The sequence below is a fragment of the Phodopus roborovskii genome, unplaced genomic scaffold (assembly GCF_943737965.1).
Source record: "Phodopus roborovskii unplaced genomic scaffold, PHOROB, whole genome shotgun sequence".
NCBI lineage: Eukaryota > Metazoa > Chordata > Mammalia > Rodentia > Cricetidae > Phodopus > Phodopus roborovskii.
In genome coordinates, this window is record NW_026126418.1 from 79,089,737 (window position 1) to 79,112,202 (window position 22,466).

Below are 22,466 nucleotides of genomic sequence, written 5' to 3' on the forward strand. Positions count from 1 at the left end.
TGACAACACACACCTCGTGGGGAGGAGCTAAGCCTAAAATTCCTGTAATTTTCCACTGTGCTATAAGTCAGTATTTAAACCTGTTCTATCCCCTCAATAAATGGCATTCAGCATTTGGCGTTCCGACATTGCCACTGAACGAATGACCGGCTGACTTGTCTTTATTTCAATCTCTAGGCCTTCGCCCAATTCGTGGAACAGATAGTGCTGGTGCTACAACTAATGCTATCCTGCTGTATTTCCTAAAAGGCATGAGGTATCTAATTTCTTCCATTGCACTCAAAGAGATCTGCCTCTGTGTGTCACATACCCAAAGCCAGCTATTTAAGCAAGGACTCTTTAATTTCTTTGCCTCCCCAACTGGCAAGCAACTGTCCTAAATTTCACATCTTCCAACACCAGAACCTATAAACTTTCAAGTTACATAAAGTATCCAAAAAGACCAAGAAAAATAAAGTCAAACTTAAAAACAATAATTTTCAGAGTATATCTGCCCATCATTAAAAATAGAGAAAGCATAACTAAAATAGTTTTGTTTTTTGTTTGTTTTTTAAGACAGGGTTTTTCTGTGTAGCCCTGGCTGTCCTGGAACTCTCTTTGTAGACTATGCTGGCCATGATTCCCCCTGCCTCTGCCTCCGGAGTACTGGGATTAGGGGTGTGCTCCACCACTACCTACTTTAAAACCTTTCTTGTTAATAAGGAACAACTCAATGTATACTTCTTGAGAAAAGAGAAACTAACGGTTTTGTATGTGATTTGTAATGTGACAAAAATTCTCTAGATAGTATATACAGTTGATGTTATAAGACTTCCAGCTCTTAGGTTAAACTTGCTTATTTAAACTAAGATGTAGTGGGATATTCACTTTGTCTCCTTCTGTGGCACTGAGCCAGGGGCAGAAGTGACCTGTGGAACTAGGTCTGAAGAGGAGCCTGGGAATGCTCTCTTGCTTGCAGCACGGGGACAGGAGCACTTCCAGAGGCATCCTTGGGACCAGGAACCTACTTGTGTTCATCTGTCTATGTTGTGAGTTATTTCTCCCTGAATAAACATCTGTTCGGCCTAATTGTTTATCCTGGTCCTTATTAAACCGCAATACTAAGATATCCTCGCAATTCTTATCTTACACTAGCTCTGGAAAAATGAATTGTATATTTGGGATATTCCATTTATCAGAGAATTTGTTGTTGGGGAATATTTCAATAGAACTGTGAACTCTCCAAGTTTGCATTTGCATTAATTAAATAAAATTGACCTTGGATCAGGAGGCTGAGTTAGCAACTAGTTGACAGAAAGCTACAGAGGGCATCTGGAAGAAAGAGACCCACCAAAATTAGCAGGGAGGGATTTAAGTGGCATTTTTTTATTATTCTTATTTTATTATCTATAAAGTGTTCTGTCTGCATGTATGCCTGCATGCCAGGAGAGGGCTCCAGATCTCATTACAGATGGTTTTGAGCCACCATGTGGTTGCTGGGAATTGAACTCAGGACCTCTGGAAGAGCAATCAGTTCTCTTCACCTCTGAGCCATCTCTCAGCCCTGGCATGATGTCTTTTCTTGAAGCAGAGTGGCAGGATGCTCTCTTTGGGTGTGTCAAAAAGGGGGTTAGCTAGTTGCAACCCAGCTTCTCTAAGCTAGCAGGTTTTCACCCCAACCTTTGAATCTTGAGTCTTATTTATGAATAGAAAGATAGAGATTTAGTTAAAACTACCTTTAGTAGTAGCAACACAGCTTGTGCCTGCAGGAACAGAATTCCCACAGTCTTCAGCTTGAGTGGCCAGGCTGCTGCCAAAGAAGCAGGCAGGTAACTGTGGAGCTGCAATTGCTGGCTGAAATAGCATTAGATTAAGGCACAGCCACTATGCTGAATTTAAAGCAACAATGTGTACTAAAATACCAGTTAAAATAAAAAATACAAGCAATCACCTTCGAATTCCAGAATCCATATATGGCATCTAACAACCTTCCATATCCAATGCCTTGTGGCCTTTACAGGTACCAGACACATAAGACCCATACACATTAAATAAGATGAGCTGGGCATTGGTGGTGCACACCTTTAGTCCCAGCACTCGTAAGGCAGAGGCAAGCCTCCAAAGCCACAGGGAAACCCTGCCTCAGGGGAAAAAAAAAAAAAATGAGGCATCTCTCTAGCCTTTTAAAATTTTTTGTTTTGTTTTTTGTTTTTCAAGACAGGGTTTCTCTGTAGCTTTGGAGCTTGTCCTGGAACTAGCTCTTGTGGACCAGGCTGGTCTCAAACTCACAAAGATCCACCTGCCTCTGCCTCCTGAGTGTTGGAATTAAAGGCATGTGCTACCAACACCCAGCTCTCTTTCAATCTTTCTGATAACATCATCAAAAACAGAAATTCAGTTTGGTCTTGTTTGTGCTGCCTCTCTAATGCTTACTAATCACTCTTTAGAGTAAAGGTTTAATCAGAAATTTTGGTAAAGCAACCCCCCCCCATATAACTAGAATTTAACACAATTTTATTTTTATTACATTTAATTTTAAGGTTCTATATTTTGGCTGGAGAGATGGCTCAGTGATTAAGAGCACTAACTGCTCTTCAGGAGAACCTGGGTTCAATTCCCAGCACCCACATTGCAGCTCACAACTGTCTGTAACTACAGTTCCAGGGTACCTGACACCTTTACACAGGAATACACACAAGCAAAACACATAAAAATAAAATAATAAAAAAGAGAAAACAAGTAGATAAATGTTAAGAAAAAAAAGGTGTGGTATGATTACTATTCAATATTTAAGCCAAATAGTGGTGGCAAACTGCATTCAGGAGGCAGGGGCAGGTGGATCTGTGAGTTCCAGATCAGAACATGAGTTCCAGGACAGGCTCCCTGTCTTGAAGAAAAATGACAGAGAAACCCTTGTCATATATTAAAAGAATATATTATACAATTATAAAAAATATGATACTGATACAAGAAAGACTGAAGTTTGAAAAAATAAGGCTTAGAGTACATGCTTAGCATGCAGGATTCAATCAATCCCCCAGAACTGGGAAGGAGCTGATATACTGAAATAGTTTTATGAGAAATGTTATTTTCAATTCTAAGTCTCAGTTCACTCATCTATAATATGGGTTTGTATCATCTTTCAAAGGAAAATGTAGAAAGGATTACATGAGTTAATATAGTTCAACGCCTGGGTCCTCAGTATACAACACCTATCTATTCCTTCCCTTTATTAATGATATGGTCAGAAAGCACTTACAGAAACTCCAGTGAAAAGTTTTAAGTGGGGCTGGGGAAGCCAGGCTTACTGTGTATTAAAAGGAGGAGCATGTTTTAATTGAGGTTTCATTAGGAACCTCTAGAGACCTTACTTTGCTGCTAAAACTATAGCCTGATCTCCTAAGACTCATAATTCTAGTTACACACAAGCTACTGCAGATAAAGTAGTATATATCTTAAATCATAGAGATATCTGGTCCCAAAGGTGAGGGTAGGAAGGAAAGGCACTTCTACAGCAAAAGTCCAGACTAGAAGATGCTTTAGAGCTGGAGATTTCTTCAATGGACAAGGGCATCTGAGCTCAGACTCTCAGGAACCACATAGTGGAAGGAGAGATGGACTCCATAATCTGTCCTCCAACTTCCACACACATGCCCTGGCACCCAACACACACACACACACACACACTAATCATTTCATTTGGGAAAATTCAATAAAGGAGTATAGCTCAGTGGTTCTCAACCTTCTTAAAGCTGTAACCCTTTATACAGCTCCTCATGTTGTGGTGACCTCCAACTATAAAATTATTTTTGTTGGTATTTCATAACTGTAATTTTGTTACTATTATGAATCTAATGTAAATATCTGTGTTTTCTGATGGTCTCATGTGTCCCCTGTGAAAGGGTCATGAGACCCCCCCACACACAAAGGGGTTGATACCCACAGGTTCAGAACTGCTAATCTGGATGATCCACAAACCAGTCTTGATCACAGTGAGAAAACCCTTGTGGGGAGTTGAACCTTGAGAAGAAGTGCTTCAAGAAAACCTGAAAAAAGAGTAGGAAAGGAAGAGCACAAAGGAGGAGGAAGGGAAAGGTAGAGGGGGGGATGGGACAGTAACAGGACAGAAAAGAGAAGGGGAAGAGACAAAAAGAACACTGAGTACTTACTATAGTCCTACCACTGTAGGGTAATAGGCACTTCCCATATATGGCTTCATTTCTCTCAAACCCATCCACAAGGTAATTCCAAGCTAATTCATCAAAGGGCCAGATCTCCAGTATAGTAATTTATAGATTTCCTGTTGTGAGGATCCAGGCATTATAACTGGCCTGCCCCTGTTACCTGGCAGAATGCACTTAGGTAGTACCCTGGTCAGCCCAGGGTTCCATGGGAACTAGTCTGCACACAGGTGCAAAGGATACCTTTAAAAGACAGACTTCCTCTTCCCACTCTCTTTTCCAACTCTCTTCCCTGAGGTTCCCCTGGGACAGACAGAACTTTTCCTGTCTCCCTCTTCTCTCCTTCTGTCCTCCCTGTCTCTTTACCTCTTTTCTCTTTCCTTCCCTCTTCCTCCCCATCCTAATAAAACTTCTCTCTTAAGCTCTGTCTGTCAGGCATGTTTGTTCCTCTGCCTTGGTCACCCTGGCCTGCCATGGAATCCATCAAGGTCCCCCTAGAGCTTTATCGTAACAACTGTATTAACAAGTTTCACTCATAGGCCAGCCTGGTTTACAATGTGAATTCCAGGACAGGCTCCAAAACTACATACAGAGAAACCCTGTCTCAAAAAACAAAACAAAACAAACAAAAATAAGAAAACAACAAAAAGTCAGAAGCCACTCTGGGCTTTATAGCAAGATCCTGTCTCAAAACAACAACAAAAGTAAAAACTAAAATAACCCTAAAATCTTTTAAGAGAGAGTGTGTGTGTATGTGTACAAGACATGAGTGATTAAATCATTTGCTCTACTACCAGACACCTTAGAAGTTTGTCACACATATTATGCTGGAGATATGTCTTATCTCCCCTAGTGACAAATACAACCTGACTTTTCTTAGAAAACTTCATACTTTTTTCTATCATGATTGTAGCTCAATACTTTAGTCAAGCAGATACATTCATTTTGTTCTGTTCTGTCTTTTGAGACAAGGTGTCACTATGTAACCCAAGCATGACTAGATAGAACTCTTGCCTTCTTGGTAGTGGGATTACAGGAATGTGCTACCATGCCTATCAAGAAAAAGTTATTTATTCATAGACCTTAGGAAGTATGGGAGGGTATGGATGTTGATGCTGGCTTCATAAACATTAATCACATGCTCAGTCACTGAGCTTGCACATCTCAGCTCCTAAAGCTCTGTAAAAATTAATGTTTTACACTGCCTAAATATAGTCATGAAGTTCCTGCTCTTTCCTATGATACTTGTTACTTCTAAAATATGTTGAAATATTTCTTCTAATTCCCCACTGAGTTAAAAAAAAAAAAAAGTCTTTGATATTAAGATGGCAAAGATAGATCTTTTCAGCAAATCTGAGTAACACAAAGTGACACTGTAAAATGTCACCATACCTTAAGTCCTTTCAAGTTCACATTTTAAATGTTCAACAAATAAATGACATTTCTGTAGCCTATTGTAAGCTTCTCTCTTGCACGTTGAGTATGTCTTAGTAATTATTTCAGTGTCCATCCTGGGCTACAATTAATGTTGTAACAAACAGAAGAGATTCTACTTAATCTCTTTTAAAATCAACAAAACCTATAAAATTAACTGGACAGCTTTTATAGTTCAGTTAGATTCAGGGTTGTTCCAAGGCTTTTAATTACTAAAAGAGATTTTGAAGAGCAAACACCCACTATTATAAAAAAAAATTTTTTTTAAACTACTGACAAACTTTAAGTTCTGCTAACCAGTAACAAGCAAAAAGAAGCCAAGCAATGTTCTTCAAGCATTGGTGCTCACTTTCAACCAATAAAAACTTTAGAAGTGACAAGACTCCTTGACTTCAATTTACCTCTGATTAAAAATATATAGATAGCTAGGATTCTGAAACCATCCCTATAAAAATTTCTGAGTGCATTAGGAGTGGTAGTACACCCCTTAAATCCCAGCATTTGGATTTGAAGCCAGCTACCCTGACCCAAAACAAAAAAAGGTTGAGTACCTTTCAAATTATTTGGAAATAATTTAGGCCCTCTCACCATAAAACTCCAGGCAGGATCAGCAAGTTATTCAGCAACCTACAAAAGAAATATGCTTATTTCTAAAGAAACTAATTTAATTTCTCCCTTCATGTGCCTAATTTTCCAGTCCTACTCAACTGTAGGTCTCAAGACATGCTGAGGACACTGTGAAAGCTGATATAACTGTATTCAAACACACACCAACCTTTAAAAAGAGTGAAAAACAACTAGAAAAGTATTTTTTGTCTTCCATTCAACAATGATCCTGAGAAGAAAGACCACAACAGCAGAAGGATCTAAAAGCACTACTCTACCCATGATGGAAACACTGGGGTGGGAGTTGGAAACAAAAGAGAAAACCAATGCCAGAATCTGGAAGATTAAAAAAAAATAAAGTAGGGCAGGGGAGATGGCTCAGTAGAGAGAGCATTTGCCATGCATATGTGAGAACCAAAATACAGAACACAATACCCAAGGCCAGCCCTTCTGTAATCCCAGCTGCCTAGTTAGACTAAATCTCTGAATGAAAGACGACCCTGCCTCAGTAAATAAAGTGGAGATTTATTTAGGAATCAACCTCTGACCTCCAGGCACACACCTGCACCACACACATACAAACATGTATGCATACCTCTCTCTCTCTCAAAAGAAAAAACAAAATTATGAGATAGAGACATTAGAAATTACTTCATCTGTCAAAAAATTAAAAATAAGAACAAAGCAAATAGCCTACCAATGTCTCAACACTATCTTTGGTATGAGTATTTCTTTTTAAAGAATTAGTACGCAGAATAAATTAAGTCAATTACTGGTGAAAGAACAATGAGGTCAATCTTCCTAATTTAAGAATTGCCTGCAATCAAAAGACAAGATAAAACAAAGCACACATATTATAGGTGATATTGTTTTAAGAGTAAAAAGCTATTAACTATCTAAATATCATACCGCCAGAAAAAAAAAAAGCTTTCAAATAAAACTCATGCTGAATGAAATTTATAACACTAAGACAATATAAAATAAAAAGCAGAACAGTTTTACCATTTGATCACAAGAGGCAAAACAAAACAAAAACCCTAGAAGTTGAAGAAAAAGTTGCTTGGAAGTAGGATTATTGGCAATTCCCTCTGCAGTTTCAACAGTGGCTATGTATTTTCAATCTTAAAAACAGCTGTCAAGGAGTCCATGCCTAAAACACAAAGAGTCATCGGTAATTTAAGACACAAGTTCAGAAATCACTATTTAAAGCCGAAATACAAGCTACCAGAGCCCTCCTACTTGTGTTTATATGGAAGCATTTCCAGAACATGCCTCATAGACATTTTACAAAACTAGGTTTTCTCCATCCAGAAGTCTGAGAATAAATTTACAATACTTTACAGATAACCCACAAATTCCAAGTTTTTAATTAATGGAAATGTTGTGTGAAAAGCAAAATGAAATATTTTCGAAAAGGCTTACAGCAGAGAGAACATTTTACCTTCAAATGCTAAATGAACTTCATCACAATGGAATCAACTGAATCCTGAATAACACCCAACCCAACTATCTTTGAGATTTAATTTATCAGCAAGATAAATATTTGGGATATTTGGGGTAAAACAATTGTACTTTTATTAACCTCTCTTCTCTAAAGGCTGATTGGCTTTCTAGTGACAGTAAAATGATGAGTACTTCTAATGCAGCTCTGGGCCGCACTCCCCAGCCTGCCCCTCCCCCATGACACAGCCGACCTTTCCTGCTGGGCTCCCCTTTCACACTTCTGCAGCATTTAAGGTTTCCCTTTTGTTTTGCAATTTTCCTTAATTGAATCGTTGTTCTCAAATGCAAGGCATTTGATCTTCAGAAGGTGGCACACTCTTAATGAGTTTCACAGTAAAAATCCCTTTAAAACTTATGAGGGAAAACTCTGAAATTAACTATGGACTTGGCTTAGTAAATGAAATTCACAAAAGAGAAGCATGGCAGAAACAGATTTAAAATGGAAAGAAAAAAAAACTTGAATTTCTCAAATTTACACTCACTGCAAATTATCCTAACATTAGCACTTTAATTGTAAACAGAAAATTGACTTACAAATGAATTTACACATAAATCACATGACACAAAAACATAAACAATGTAAATCTAAGAATGATTAAACAGTATCTGAAATCCTATCCTCTGAGACTCTGAGGACTTGATTTTGGCAGCTCTTCCTAAATCTCAGCTTCCTATTCTATCCAATTCATTGCCACCAAAAAGCTGGAAAGTCATTCCTGGATTAGTGAATTGAGTCTCATTTTATAGGTGTGCCCATAGAAACATACATACATACATACCTGAGACAAATCGAGAATCAGAACCCTCTCTCACACCACCTTGGATATGGTTGGTCTTCTCTAGAGTCATTTTCCTGCTCAAAATACATTGCTTTTGTAATCTATGATCCACAATGCCTATCATTTTTTGAACAATATTTCTCTTTACTAGGAAATCACCCTCTGTATTCTACAAGTTGCTTAAGCAACTAGCTTTTATATTTCCATTTGCAAAGGTCCAGAACAATCTCCTTGCACTGGATCTCCCTTTTCATTATAACCAGCTTTTGTATACCAGAAATGAGAAAGATAGTTGAATTTGCATCCTCAAATTCAGTTAAGAGGACAGTCAGAAGCTTATTGGCCATTTTCGCCTTTATCTGGGATATCTAGTCTTTTTTAAATTATAAGAAATTTTGTTCTAGTTTCAGGAGGGCTCATAGAACTTTGGATTTAGCTTTAATACACTTGTTAAAGCACTGCTGATCAGGCTGGTGCTCGCCTTTTAGGTCTGGGCTGTGTGCGAGCAGCCAGTGTGCTCCAATCTGTGGGAGCTAACATTGCTTGGCAGGCCTCCAGAACACGCCCCAGCCGAGTGAAGATGGTGGGCAGAAACAGTGCCATCACCATGGCGTGTGCGCAGTGCCCTCTTCATTGGGTACTGCATCTACTTTGACCGCAAAAGGCGGAGTGACCCCAACTTCAAGAACAGGCTTCTATAAAGAAGACAGAAACAGAAGCTTGCTAAGGAAAGACCTAGGCTTTCCCAGTTACCTGACTTAAAAGGATGCTGAAGCTAGCCCATGCCTTTAATCCCAGCACTCAAGAGGCAGAGGCAGACAAGATCTCTTGGGATCTCTTGTGAGTTCGAGGCTATCCTGGTCTACACAGCTAGTTCCAGGACAGGCTCCAAGGCTATAGGGTTAAAAAAAAAAAAAAAAAAATGCTGAAGCTGTTCACACATTCTTCCTTGAAGAGATACAGTTTGGTGAAGAGTTATTAGCACAAGGTGAATATGAGAAGGATGTAGACCACCTGACAAATGCATTTGCTGTGTGGACAGCTGCAAGTGTTGCGGCACTCTTCTACCACCAGTGTTCCAGTGCTCCAGATGCATCTGACCAAACTTCCAACCATTAGTCAGAGAACTGTGAGTGCTCAGAGCTTGGCTGAAGATGATGGGGAATGAGTCAGATATCGACATGATAAAATCTCACTTAAAAATGATTCGACCATTAGCTTAGAAGCTTATCAGCTCTGGGGGAATAAGGGCAAATATGCTTGTCATGAACTGTCCTACACTAAAGTCTACCAAAGTGGATGTGTATTTTGAGTAGACCCATTGTCTGTTCTATTTTTTATAGTAAAAAGTATTTTGACAGAACTTTTCACTTTATCAATACACTGAGTTAACCAAAATATCATGCATTTCATGTATTCTTAAGACATGCAATTCAGATGTAAATATAGCAGTTACCACTTAGGTAAAAACTCCCAGTGATGAACTTTAAAAGATTGAAGAGAGTATGAAGAATAGCTAATAGTGCCCATTTTTAAACACTAGTACATTTTACTGTACATCATAAAATCGGATAAACTTGTTTGTGAAAACTGAGCATTAAGATCTTGCAGAAACAAAAACAAAACAAAAAAAGAATAAAAACACTGCTAACCCAAAATTTCTCAATTTCCCTCTCTTCTATTGTTTAGACTGTTTCTAACTATCAGCAAAGGACTGATAACAGCAAAAGACTGAAATTTCCAACTAGGTCTTTCATTCATTCAACATTCATGAACAGCTATTTCAAGTATGTTGTACAGGAACATCAACAGCTCAAAAATTCCTTCTTTCCTAAGTGCTCCCCCCTCTGACTCAGCAGGATTGTTCCTTCAGTGGCAATATTATCTTCTAGTCAAAACACTTATGAAATCTATCATGCAAAGAAGAAAAAACAGTTGCTTGCAAATCAGAGTAATCTTTGTGACTCTCATCTATAGGATGTGACCTCTGGGTCACAACCCCTCTGGGGCTTGAAGGACCTTTTTACAGAAGTCCATCAGGAAACACAGAATCTACATTCTGATTCATAATGAAGTAACAACGAAAGTAATTTTAAGATTGGGGGGTCACCACAACGTAAAGATTGTTTAAAAGTATTACAGCAGCATTAGGAAGGTTGAGAGCCACTGCTACAATCTTTGCCTCTCAACACCAGTTAACCAAAAACCTTCCTCCCTGGCTGGCACAACTCAGCATTTCCAAAAAACAAAGCCCTCTAAATGGATGTCAGTAGGGGGTTCCCCCAGGTGGTTTATTATCCTGTTGAAAAGGCTTCTTGGTGGAAGGACTGAAAGGACAAGTCAGATTTAAGGATACATATCAACACGGAGGAAAAGAATAGGCTTCAACAACTGGGCTAAAATCATTTAACTCAGCTACAAAATTTGTTCAAAGACTGTCAGAAACATGAAATGCAGACACAAAGATTAAAAGATAAGCATATAATTTTCTTATTACTAAACTGTAAATCTAATGAAACACATTTGTAACAGATGTGAACTCTCAAACCCCAAGATAATTATGGAGCTCTTAGGAATGAACCCCTAATACGTAAATAACCTATTCTTATACACTCAAACTAGGTTTTGATGTAGTAATTCCCAATTGTTATTCACATCATTGTGTGACATTTCTTCAGCCAACAAAGCTCTACAGAATGAGTTCTAGCTAGCAGCTACCCAAGGGTAAAGAGTAAATTCCTAACTCTTTTTTTCAAGACAGGGTTTCTCTGTGTAGCACTAGCTGTCCTGAACTAGCTACGTAGACCAGGCTGGCTTCGAATTTACAGGAACCTGTCTGCCTGAGTGCTGGGATTAAAGGCATGCACCGCCACAGCCCAGCTAAATCCCTAACTTTTAACAACACAGTAACTGACTTATACTAAAATGATATTCACACTAAGAAAGTGTATTCCTAGGTACCAGGAGGATGTGCTTCTCCTATCCACACTTCATTACTATCTTAGTAAAAACCAGGTTGAAAACAAACCAATCTACAAAATGGGATAGCCAAATCACAACTTTAAAAAGGGCCCCTAAAGACAGATTTGCCTAAGGAAAGTAAATAAGACAAGCTCTTTGATAAATTGTTAATTTTACTCGTAATTATGTTCATGTGTATGTATGTGTGGGGGTGCAGATGTCCATGGTCAGAAAAAATTTGAACCCCCTGGAGCTGGAATTAATGACAACTGTGAGAAGCTCCAATTTGTACCAGGAACTAAATAAACTCTGATCCTCTGGAAGAGCAGCAATTGCTCTTAACTGCTGAACCATCTTACTAGCCCCATAGGATTGTTAGTTTTCATAGTCAAGTTGACCATATAACATTGGAAGAAAAGTTCAGTAAGAGTTATATAAATCAAGCTTGGTCTGTGGGCTCCTAAGCAGTGATGCTATTCTTTTTTTTTTTTTTTTAATGTAATTTGTACCACTTTATCATGCTTTGATTTGTTACTAGATTTGGTTCCACAACTTCTTGCAGAAAAATCAAGCTGTTAGAAAGCTGCTGCCCAATACAGCAGCCACACAATAGGCTTCATATGGCAGCAACAAAAGGCTTATCAGGGCTCAATGAGAGCAAATTGACACATTTCATTTAGCTTCAAACAGAGAAAACAAAATGCTATGTACTCATTCCCAGTAAAAGTAATAATTACAGAAAAAGAAGAATCTAAGTCAGGTGTGAGGAGGGTGATGCTTAGTGGGTGCTTGTCAGTACTTTAGTACCTGGGAACCTAAGGAAAGGAGACAGTGTTTGAAGGCACCCTAGGCCTTCAAACCCTAGGCAAGACTATCTCAGAAAAAAATGGGAGGGGAGATGATGGGGAAGGAGAAAGGAGGAAAAAAAAGACCACACACACAAATAGTCAAGTACTAGTAATAGTGGTAAAGTCACCATTTTCTTATGTCACCATTTTCTTTTTGTATGTTCACTTTTATCAGGGGTCTCCCATATTTTAGTCTGTATGCTCTAAAAACCCTTTTTACACTCTGGAGACCCCAGAGAGCTGGTATTATATGAATTTATCTATTGATACCATTCTAGAAAATAACTTGAAATTTTTAAACTATTACTCACTTAAAAGTAATTAGTAACTCATTACATGTTATATATTAACAAGTACATTTCCAACAAAATATAAAATTGAAAGAATGGTAGCATTTTACAAAACTTTTTGATATTTGGCTTAGCTAAATTCTCCTACTTCACCACTCAGTATGTTGTGACACACATTTAGGTAGACTAATGTGTAGGCAGAATATCTGGCTTCACAATTTTAACTTGAAAAACAATACTTGCTTTTAAAAAAAAAAAAAGCATTTTTCTTTGATGTCATACCAAAATTCAGGAAGTGGTGGTTTCATTTAGTTCAAGGTAGAATCTAAAACCTTATCACTGGTCTGGTCTGTAGAGTGCTTGCCTAGCCAAGTACAAAATGGCCCTGGTTCTAATTCCTCGCACTGCAAAAATTAAAAACATTTCAGTAAAATATGTGCACTCAGGTACATTAAATTGCATTTTGAATAGATCTTTTAATCCACAAAGGACTCATTTTCTTGTGATAAAGTCTAACAATGAGACTTGTAAGTCATAATCCTCTTGCTTCAACCTCCTGAGTGTTATCATGACAAGAACTACGCCCAGCCAGGCAGTTATTTTCAAATAGCACACCTATAAATGTTTTGGAAAATAATATGTCACTTAGTTACATAGATCTTCTAAATGATAAGCATACTTCATTTTATGATACCAAAAAGCATATTTTTCATATCATCATGTATCTCATCAGAAAATTTTTAGTATTGAGAAGCTGTAAAGTTCATAGTAGCAGGTCCAAGATTTTAAAAATTCCATTAAACCAGGAACAAGCCTTTAATCCCAGCACTCAGGAGGCACAGGCAAGCAGATCTCTGAGTTGGAGGCCAGCCTGGTCTACAGAGCAAATTCCAGGGCAGCCAGGACTACACAGAGAAACCCTTGAAAAACATTAGATAGGTATAGATGGGCAAGTTTCCACCTGGAAAATATCCTGAAAGGACTTCAGGAACCCCCAGAAGTTTGTGAACTTCATTTTGAAAACCACTGGTTTGGATGCAAACTAAATTTAAAGACTCAGTATGCTGGAAGAGATTAAGTCTAAAACAATTTAGTAATAAATGATCAAGAATGACCAAGAATTTTTAACATTATTTAGTATTAGTATACATTTAAAGTTACACAGTAGTGTTCAAGACTTTTCTTCTCTCAAACTGTAGAAGACAACTATATCTGATCCAGTAGAATATATATTATTATCAAAAATAGTCAAACTGAATCTTTTAATTCTTCCAGGGTGATATGCTTCGAGACTGAAATGAACACATCAATTAGAGGCTTTTAAATGAAAACTGGTGAAACTAGTTCTCCACATTGAACCAATCTTTCCTTTATTTTATAATACATATTAATGATCTTTCATAAATCAAGGAAACAGGCAAAATATCAAGGGAAGTTCAACTATCTCTTTATCTAATTCGTCTTTTGAAGAAAAATAAAGAACATGGAAATCTTATCACTACAACAAGGAACTGTTGAACCTACTTTGAGCTTCATTTGCATTTTAAAATTTTTGTTTTTAAATTATAGGAGCAATTGGATTTCAATCTTTTATCATGTTGGAAACAAGCTGGATTTATTATTATGTCTAAGAGAAAAACTACCAGATTTCCTTAAAAATATAAGTTTTAAGATTTTCAAAAGTTAGCTCAAAGAGAACACATGGAAAAACCTCTGAAATGCTCTTTAAAGAGATCTAAAATTCCATGGTTTTATCAAATGAAAGCAGTCCAAAATTAAGAGTTAAGGGATTACACATGAGGAACTTAATTGTGTGTCTCTCCCTCAAATTTAATGAATTGTTTCCAATGAAAATAGTAGTTCAAGCATCTGTTACACACGTTTGTCACTAACACATTGCAAGCACAGATCCAATGTACTACAGCTTATTATTCTAACAACTCTTTTGATTACCATCACAAACTTTAAAAAAAAAAAAAAAAAAAGCAAGCTTGTTTTGAAAGTGAGAAGTAAGTCACTATTCCAGTAGAGTGTATCTCTAAATCAAATGCTGGGATTGGTTTTCTGGAGTACATTACATGGTGCTGTCCAGGGAACTGGTTTTGGAAACACTACACCTGCCAGCTGACTTACTAACAGTGTCCATAGAATTGACACCAATTAAAAAGCAAAAATCAGTTTAGAAAACAGTAATAATACACCTCTACTGCCATCTATGGTTTGAACAGATGATGAACAGCTTCTCTGCTGTAAACAAATTTAAGGATTCAGAGTTTGCAATTAGAATACAAAGATACCATTTTTTTAGTATGCAAAGATATCACTTTCGAAGAAACTTTTCAAAGTTAATTTGTAATACAACAAAATCATAGCATTTACTTATATGAAATTTAAAAATTCATAATTTCTTAATCTGGAACTATATAATGATACAGAAAAACCACAAACTACCTACCTTGAATAAAAATGTTTCCATTGCACAAAGGCTAACTTTTGAACATCTTAAAACCTGTATTTTTAAGGAAATCAGGGAGTTTTTCCAGCTTGTTTTCCAACATGATAAAAGTTTAAAATCCAATTATTCCCGTAATTTAAGAACAAAAGTTCAAGAATGCAAACGAAGCTCAAAGTATTCTATATTCCCAACTTATTTTCTCTCAATTTGCTTTTTCAAATGACAACCATGCTAGCATGGGGATCAAAGGATTCTGTGCAGCTGGGGGTGGGGAAAAGCGCAATTCAGATCCCCAGCAGCCAGTTGAGGCAATCCTTGTCCTTCCTGAAGCTAAATCACTGTTAATTAGAGTTGCTGAGTACTCTTAAAAAAAAAAAAAAAGGCTGATTAAAATAATTTAAATTGTAACTCACAGGAAAACTAATCTGTTCTCTTCAGAAATGACTCTTGAAAGAATGCTGTTTAACAGGCCATAAGACCAGAATAAAATATTTCATTTAAACAAATTATGCCTACTTGTTTCTAAACAATGGCTATCTCACAAAGTTACAGGTTTGGGTAAAGTTTTTTCTTAATTTCCCGTAACTTACAGTCTAACACAATGAACTATGCTGTAAACACTGGAAAACAGAAAGACTGGGGTTGATTTTTAGGAATATTGTACAGCAAAGTTACATCCAGAGATATTTCTAAAATATACAACTAAGATAAAGATGAATCCAAAAATTCAGCTACAAAAACCTCAATATCCAAAACAGAATTCTCTGGCTCAGTCAGTACTAAGCCACCTTACAAATTTAATAATCTCAGGATCTCTGATTCTCATTTATCAAACAGAGATGTCCACAAATGTTCAAGGGATTACCTAAACCAGGAAAACATTTAGTAAGAAAATTTTTTTTTGTTTTTAATTTGTAAGTTGACCTCAAGAATACAAAAGTTTGAAAGCACTTTCCTTCACAATTTATCTGTTTGGAAAAGTGTTCAGGGTATTACAAAGAATTGGTTATGTTATTCCACTACCCACATGGGCACATTAGAAAGCTATTTACTGTTTAAAACTGCTTCCTTGAAATGGAAGCCTGTTTATCTATAGACAGAGCCTTCTCTGATTCTGATCTCTTTTCGTAAATACGACAACTATAATATGGTTTTCACACACAAAATAAATCATTTTCTTCTTCTGTTTAAGAGATATTTTACCACTGTCCTAAAGTTATGTGTTTTAACCTAGAATTTCTACCTTGACCACACAATGCCAGGGAGAAAAGGGAAATGAGAAATCAAGAAATATTAATATGTATGAGTCCAGTTTTGAAAATCTGCATTTCTTTTCATTAGCTTCCCTTATAACACCTTTTCATGTACTTGTGCAAGCATATAACTTCTGCTACAAAAGGTAGAATAAATTTCATATTAGACATGTTATACTTAAACTCTAAGAATAAAGAGTGCTGAGCATTCAGTGAACAGTACATCAGAGATGAGAAATTTGGTTACTTAACATCTCAGATTTCTCCTTAAGAAAACTAGAACATTCTCGGTTGATTCAGAATTAAGTTTTCAAATCACAGAAGTAAAAAGTTAAATATGTGATGTAAAGTACTTGGTAATTTAAGAAGTAAGCATTTTAAGCCAGGTTTGGTGGCACACCTTTTCTGTCCCAACCCTGGGGAGGTAGATCTCTATGAATTCAAGGTTACCCTGATCTACAAATTAAGAGTTCCAGGACAGCCAGGCTACACAGAGAAGCACTGTTAAGCATTTTGTTGGCTAAAGTCATATGGAGGAGCATCCACAAGTACTTAGTGAGCTCATTTCCTCTGAAGGGTAATAATGTGAAATTATGCTCTTAATTCCTTATAATGGCTTATAGTCTCTTTGCTTTAAATATTTAAAAAATCTATTCCCTCACTCTCTTGAAAATAAAATGAACAAATGTTCCCTCAAAGCATTCATCTCCCTTTGAAATCCCAAAAGGGAGCAATCACTATTACAACTAAATGAGTTTGTTTGTTATGAAAACCACAAGCCAACAGCTGAATATAGCAGAGTCAGCACAAGGGATTCCGGGAAGGGTGAGGGTGCATCAAAAGGCTAACTACTGTTCTAATGGAATCATAAAAACATCTCGAGAACTGTAAATTCAGCATCAATGGATTTCTTAACACAAACTAAAGACCTCCTCTCTAGATAACAACTTCAGGAAAAATGGAAATGTCACCAGGATGAAAAGTTAAAGGAGTGCTTTTCTCCTCAGAAATCAATCTCATTTATCTTTGGAGAAAAATAGTAAGGAAGAAAAATAAAGTCCACTATTCCAAAGGCAAACTTTATTTTATATTTTGAAAATTCTCCTGAGCATTTGAGTACTCGCTAACATAAGCTGTAAAACACTACAAACACAATACTAATTTTTGTACTGAAAAGCAAGCTACACTACAAAAATTTCCTATTTCCCTTTGAACCAATTAAGCTGCGAAATGTTCCATCATATTTTCAACAAAATATTAAAGACACTTTTAGCTTAACATACTGTTTAAGTTTCTTTTAAGTGGTTCTGATCAGTTAAGGAAAAGATGAGTATTAACAAGTAATCTGATTGAGATAAAAATTGCCACTCAGTTCTTTTAATGTTCCAATGAATAATTAATTAAAAAACTGCTTTGTTCTATGGCTTCCCTTACAATAATATTCTCAAGTGAACTGAAAGTGGTGGTTGCAATAAAATCTGTCATCTAATAGTAAGGACAGGTGGGAACAGGAACTATTTGCAAACAGGAAGGCATTTCGAAAATACACTAACAGGGATATCTGACAGATCTGGAGACTGAGCTTAAAAACCGGCAAGGCAAATTTTAGGTTAAATATAAATATATATATATATATATATATATATATATATATATATGAAACAATCACAGGTTAATACCAAACCAAATCTTTGCATAAGTTAACTTTTAAAAACGTCAAAAACATAAAAGAAATCATCTTTGTTCTTCTAGGCACTGTCCCTTTCTACCCTAACTATATTTATTCCTTCCCCTTTGTGACGTGGGATTTTATTGATCCCAAACATTCAGAATCAGTCCCCCACCGGATATCGGGATATCCCACACATCATACACATCTTTAAAACTTAAGAGCTTTGAAAACATCATCATATCAAATTAACCAGGCTTTCTTCTAAACAGTTTTCCTCTTAGCTGATTAAAAAAAGAAACTAACAATCTACTGAATTAACAATATTTCATGAATTAGTAAACTTATGAAGAAACAAATTCAACTCAATATTTCTTTCCTGTGGCTCTCCATTCATTCATTCCACAACCAAATGCCTCGGTGACCTACTTTCGAGTTACTTTCCCCACACCTGCCAGGTCAGTCCTGATTTGAAAAACTTCGTACTAAAGCAATTAATTTTTAGGGCCTCCTAACTGTCCCCGGTGTTTGCATGCAATCTGAAATCTGTTACTTGTTAGACACTGTTCGGTCCTAGATCTTCCAGAGAATTGCACGTTTATGGCGCAGAGAGGGGAGGAGGCACGGATCTCTGAGAGCCTGCCCTTTACTCGGAAATGAGATGTGAGAGGTGCAAGGCAGGGCAAATAAATAAATAAATCGGGTTTGCCGCGGGAGCGTTTGCCTGCCGTAAGGAGCACCCTTTGTAATGCAGGCCTCCAGGGGCTATCGCCTTCGCTAATTGCTCCAGGACGCTTTCCAAGTTCAAAAGTTCACCTTTTACGACCTCACAAAAGCTCCTTACACGTTACCAATAAAAACATTCCGCCACAAACACCGAAGGGGAAAATATCAAACAGAAACAAATAAAACACTGGGGGGTGGGGGGGGGAGCCAACCCGGAGGAACCTGAGGACAGGGTAGGGACAAGGGGCCAGGTGAGGAATTCTCTGCACCCTGAAGGAAAGCGTCTGCGAAACGCCGAGAAAAGGCAGGTGTACCTCGAGCCCCGGCAATCCGCTGGAGACGAGCCAGCATAAAGTCGTAGCCTAGGAGAGGGGGCCTGTACAAAAAGGAAGCCAGGGGACAGGAGTGGGCACCGAGGTCCGAGGAGGGTCTGCGTAGAGGCGGAGGCTCGCGGAGTTTTCCTGAGGAAAACGCCCCAGGATAGGTGCAGGGTGCCAAGGTGTGGCATCTGCTAGACCCCAGGTAAAGGAACGTGGTGCTCCAAACACCAGGGCCCCCTAGGGGAGGAGCAAGGACTGGCGTGGAGGGGGTGGGGGGTAGGGTCCGCGCTGAGGGGACTTTGCGTAGAGTGCCAGCTCGGGGTGGAGTCCACACTGAGGGGCGGCCCGGAGTCCCGGAACCAGAGTAGGCTGAGGGAAAGGGGGATCGCAGGCGTCGGTACCGCTGGGGCTCCGAAGGCCCTTCACCCACCGTTGCGCGGCGGCGGAGGGAGCGCGGCGGGCGGCTCCAGGAACCCCGCCGAGCCCCCGCCGCCTCCCCCTCCGCTAAGCGGTCGTTCGTCCCGCTCCAGCTCCATGCGGCGGCGCTCAGGGCCCCCGCAGGCTTCGCTGCTCCTCCATGACTCGCGCCCTCGTAGTCGTCCTCGTCGTCGTCCACCGGGGCGACGGGGCTGTCAGGGGCCGGCGGGCTCCCGGCCGCCGCGCGCTTTGGGCCCGCGAGCCTCCCGGCTCCGCGCCCCTCCGCGCCGCGCCCCCTCAGCACTGGCCAGCTCCCTCCTCCGACGTCACGCGCTGGTGCCACGTAAGTACCCGCGGGGCGTGCTAGGAATTGTAGTCCTCCAGGGCGAGGCTGGCCACACGGGACGCTACCAATTGAAGGGGTGTGAGAAAGAAAACAAAAACATATCATTATTCCGAACTCTATTAGAACCTCTGATATGTATATTATATATATAATGTATATATAGAGAATAATGGTTACGTCATGATCCTCTCTGTTGTAACTTTTCCGTATCCAGAGTTCCCTGTAATTCCGACTTCCCGCGCCAATAATGAGTCTTTCCAAGGAGGCGGATCCACCAGGAGCCCGGAGAGCACGTGCAACCAAGCCCAGCCCTGTTGGGAAGGCCCCAAGGGGCGGGGTGCGTGTTGCTCGTGAGGGTTTTCCTCTGGGGCCGCGCGACAAATTGGACCAGAGATTAAAGGACCCGAGTTTACCCCGAGGTGACTGAGTTCGTATGCAAATGGAATCTATACAACTCTGCTTTCCGGAGAAGTGTTTAAAGCCTTTTACCTCCGGGTGAGCGGAAAGGAATAAAGTTTCTCTTCCTTCTCTTTCATTTTCCGTACCCTGCCCATAGAACAGATGGGCAAACTAAGATCAGGGCCATTGATTCCATCAAAGAAATTTTGAAACTCTTGACTACGGGTGTCCTAAAGAGCTGTTTTAAAAGTCTGCCCTTTTCCCGCCTGTTCTTTCTATCCTTGCTCAGTCTGAAAAATGGGAGTTGTAACAAGAACCGCGTCCAATGGTAAGATGCCAACACACACACACACACACACACACACACACATCGCCTCTGTTTCTACCAAACAAAATGCAGGATTTTTCACACACACACACACACACACACACACACACACACACACACACACACAAAGTCTCCCCTTTTCCTGCCTGTTCTTCCCATCCTTGCTCAGTCTAAAAAATGGGAGTTGTAACAAGAACCGCGTCCAATGGTAAGATGCCAACACACACACACACACACACACACACACACACCTCACACACCGCCTCTGTTTCTACCAAACAAAATCAGGGAGAACCCCTGCCTCCACCAGGGCGCACCTCTGGCGGCCACAGGGTGGCGTGCGGCCACGAAACTAAAGACCAGCTGTGGTGGCTGTTTTTTCAGTGTCCTCCCCTCTTTAGGAAAACACTATTGTAGTAGGTTACTGCTCAGGGCATAAGTGCTATGTATCCCACTAGAAGACAAAGAACCCTAGTGCTTTGCTTGTTTGTCCTGTGCCTCATTCTGCCCCACCTCATTCTGCCCCACCTGCCTCGGCAGTCCTTTGGTTCCTGTGTGTCATTCCTTACTTATTGTTTAAAAGTCTTTATCCTGGCATATGCAATCTAGCCTGTTCTGATTCCTTCCCACATTGCTCTCCAGCCCTCTCCCCTCATCTACTATTCAGGAAACTTTGCCAAGCCTTCCTGCATTTTCCAATAGCTGTCCATTACCAAATTAGTGAACCTGTATGTCATCCTTAATCTATGATAAATATATATCTCATATATATATATATGAGAAATTTATACTAATTGTGTGTAATCCAAACCTCCCACCCCTATCCAACAAGGTACTCCCACACCTATTCAACGAGGTATCTCAGATATTGTTGCTCTCACATGCAAATGAAATGGTGATTACCATTATGAACTCCGTGGGATCAGAAAACTGAAATGCCTCCTGGGCAACAGTGGCCTTTAATCTCAGCACTGAAAAGGCAGAGGCAGGCTGATCTCTGTGAGTTTTGAGACCAGCCTGGTCTACAGAGCTAGTTCCAGGACAGCCAAAGCTACACAAAGAAACCCTTACCCCACTCCACCCCAAAAGAAGAAAAAGAAAGCTGCAATGCCCTTGGCCTGACCACTGTAAACTCACCTTTTTAGATCCTGTTCCAATTCTTCAGTAGCACCTTCCTTAATACCTTTGGTCAAGGGCTTGCTAGGGCCCGGCGTGTTCCCACATGCCTTATCTATCTAGGTGGCATGTAAGAAATGGTCTTGATGCCACCGGTCTTGCAGGGGTGGCACAAGACTTTAATCCCAGCACTGGGGAGGCAGAGGCAGCCTGATCTACAGAGTGAGTTCCAGGACAGGCTCCAAAGCTACACAGAGAAACTCCCTCTCAGAGAGAGAGGGGGAAAAAAGAAAGAAATGGTCTTGAAGTGGTTACTTCCATGCCACTGTTTCTGAGCTCCTCAAGGTCAAGGAGCTGTACTCTGTTAGCAAGCCCCTGCAACAGGAGAGTCCTTCTTGTTGTAGGAAAGGAATTCTTCAGCTCTGCTTTTTAAAATGTGACAGGATCCCATGATCTTCCCAGAGCCAGAATTTCATTCTATCACAGGATCCTTCCCTGGAATGTTCTTCTTCCCTGGAATGCCAAGTGGCCCTGCAGGATTGACTGGTAGATGAAGGCTAAGTCAAACCAAAGATGAGTTTAAACACATGCTCAGCTCCTTTTCGGCTCCATGCTTCCTCCTTCCCAGATATCCTTGCCAACCAATTCGTTTACTCTCTTGCCATTATTTCCTCTGCTACTGAGCAACATGCAGTAGATACTCACTAAATAGGCATCCACTAAGAGCCCAGCACCCACACTGGACCGGGTCTTTTGTTGTGTTGTGTTTTGACATTTTCCCCACAACCCTGAAAAGTGAGTGCCCTTTGCTGAGTGTGCAGGTGAGGAGACAGGTTCCAAAAACAGATTTAAAGGA

At 39.5% G+C, this 22,466-nt stretch overlaps 1 protein-coding gene and 1 pseudogene across 6 annotated transcripts in view; one reads left to right on the forward strand and one right to left on the reverse strand.

The window, feature by feature from the left end:
* Nr6a1 (nuclear receptor subfamily 6 group A member 1) overlaps positions 1-19,750 on the reverse strand; it is a 188,652-nt gene extending 168,902 nt beyond the window's left edge. For 4 of the 6 annotated variants that reach the window (XM_051185375.1, XM_051185374.1, XM_051185373.1 and 1 more), the window contains exon 1: positions 19,435-19,748. In XM_051185375.1, coding sequence (XP_051041332.1) covers positions 19,435-19,540 — 106 coding nt within the window. In that variant the 5' untranslated portion in view covers positions 19,541-19,748. Of the gene's footprint in view, positions 1-19,434 lie in introns of all 6 variants that reach the window. The other 2 variants (XM_051185378.1, XM_051185376.1) reach the window with 1 other exon arrangement.
* Positions 9,063-9,687, forward strand: LOC127222870 (mitochondrial import receptor subunit TOM20 homolog; annotated as a pseudogene).
* Positions 19,751-22,466: the final 2,716 nt, after the last annotated feature.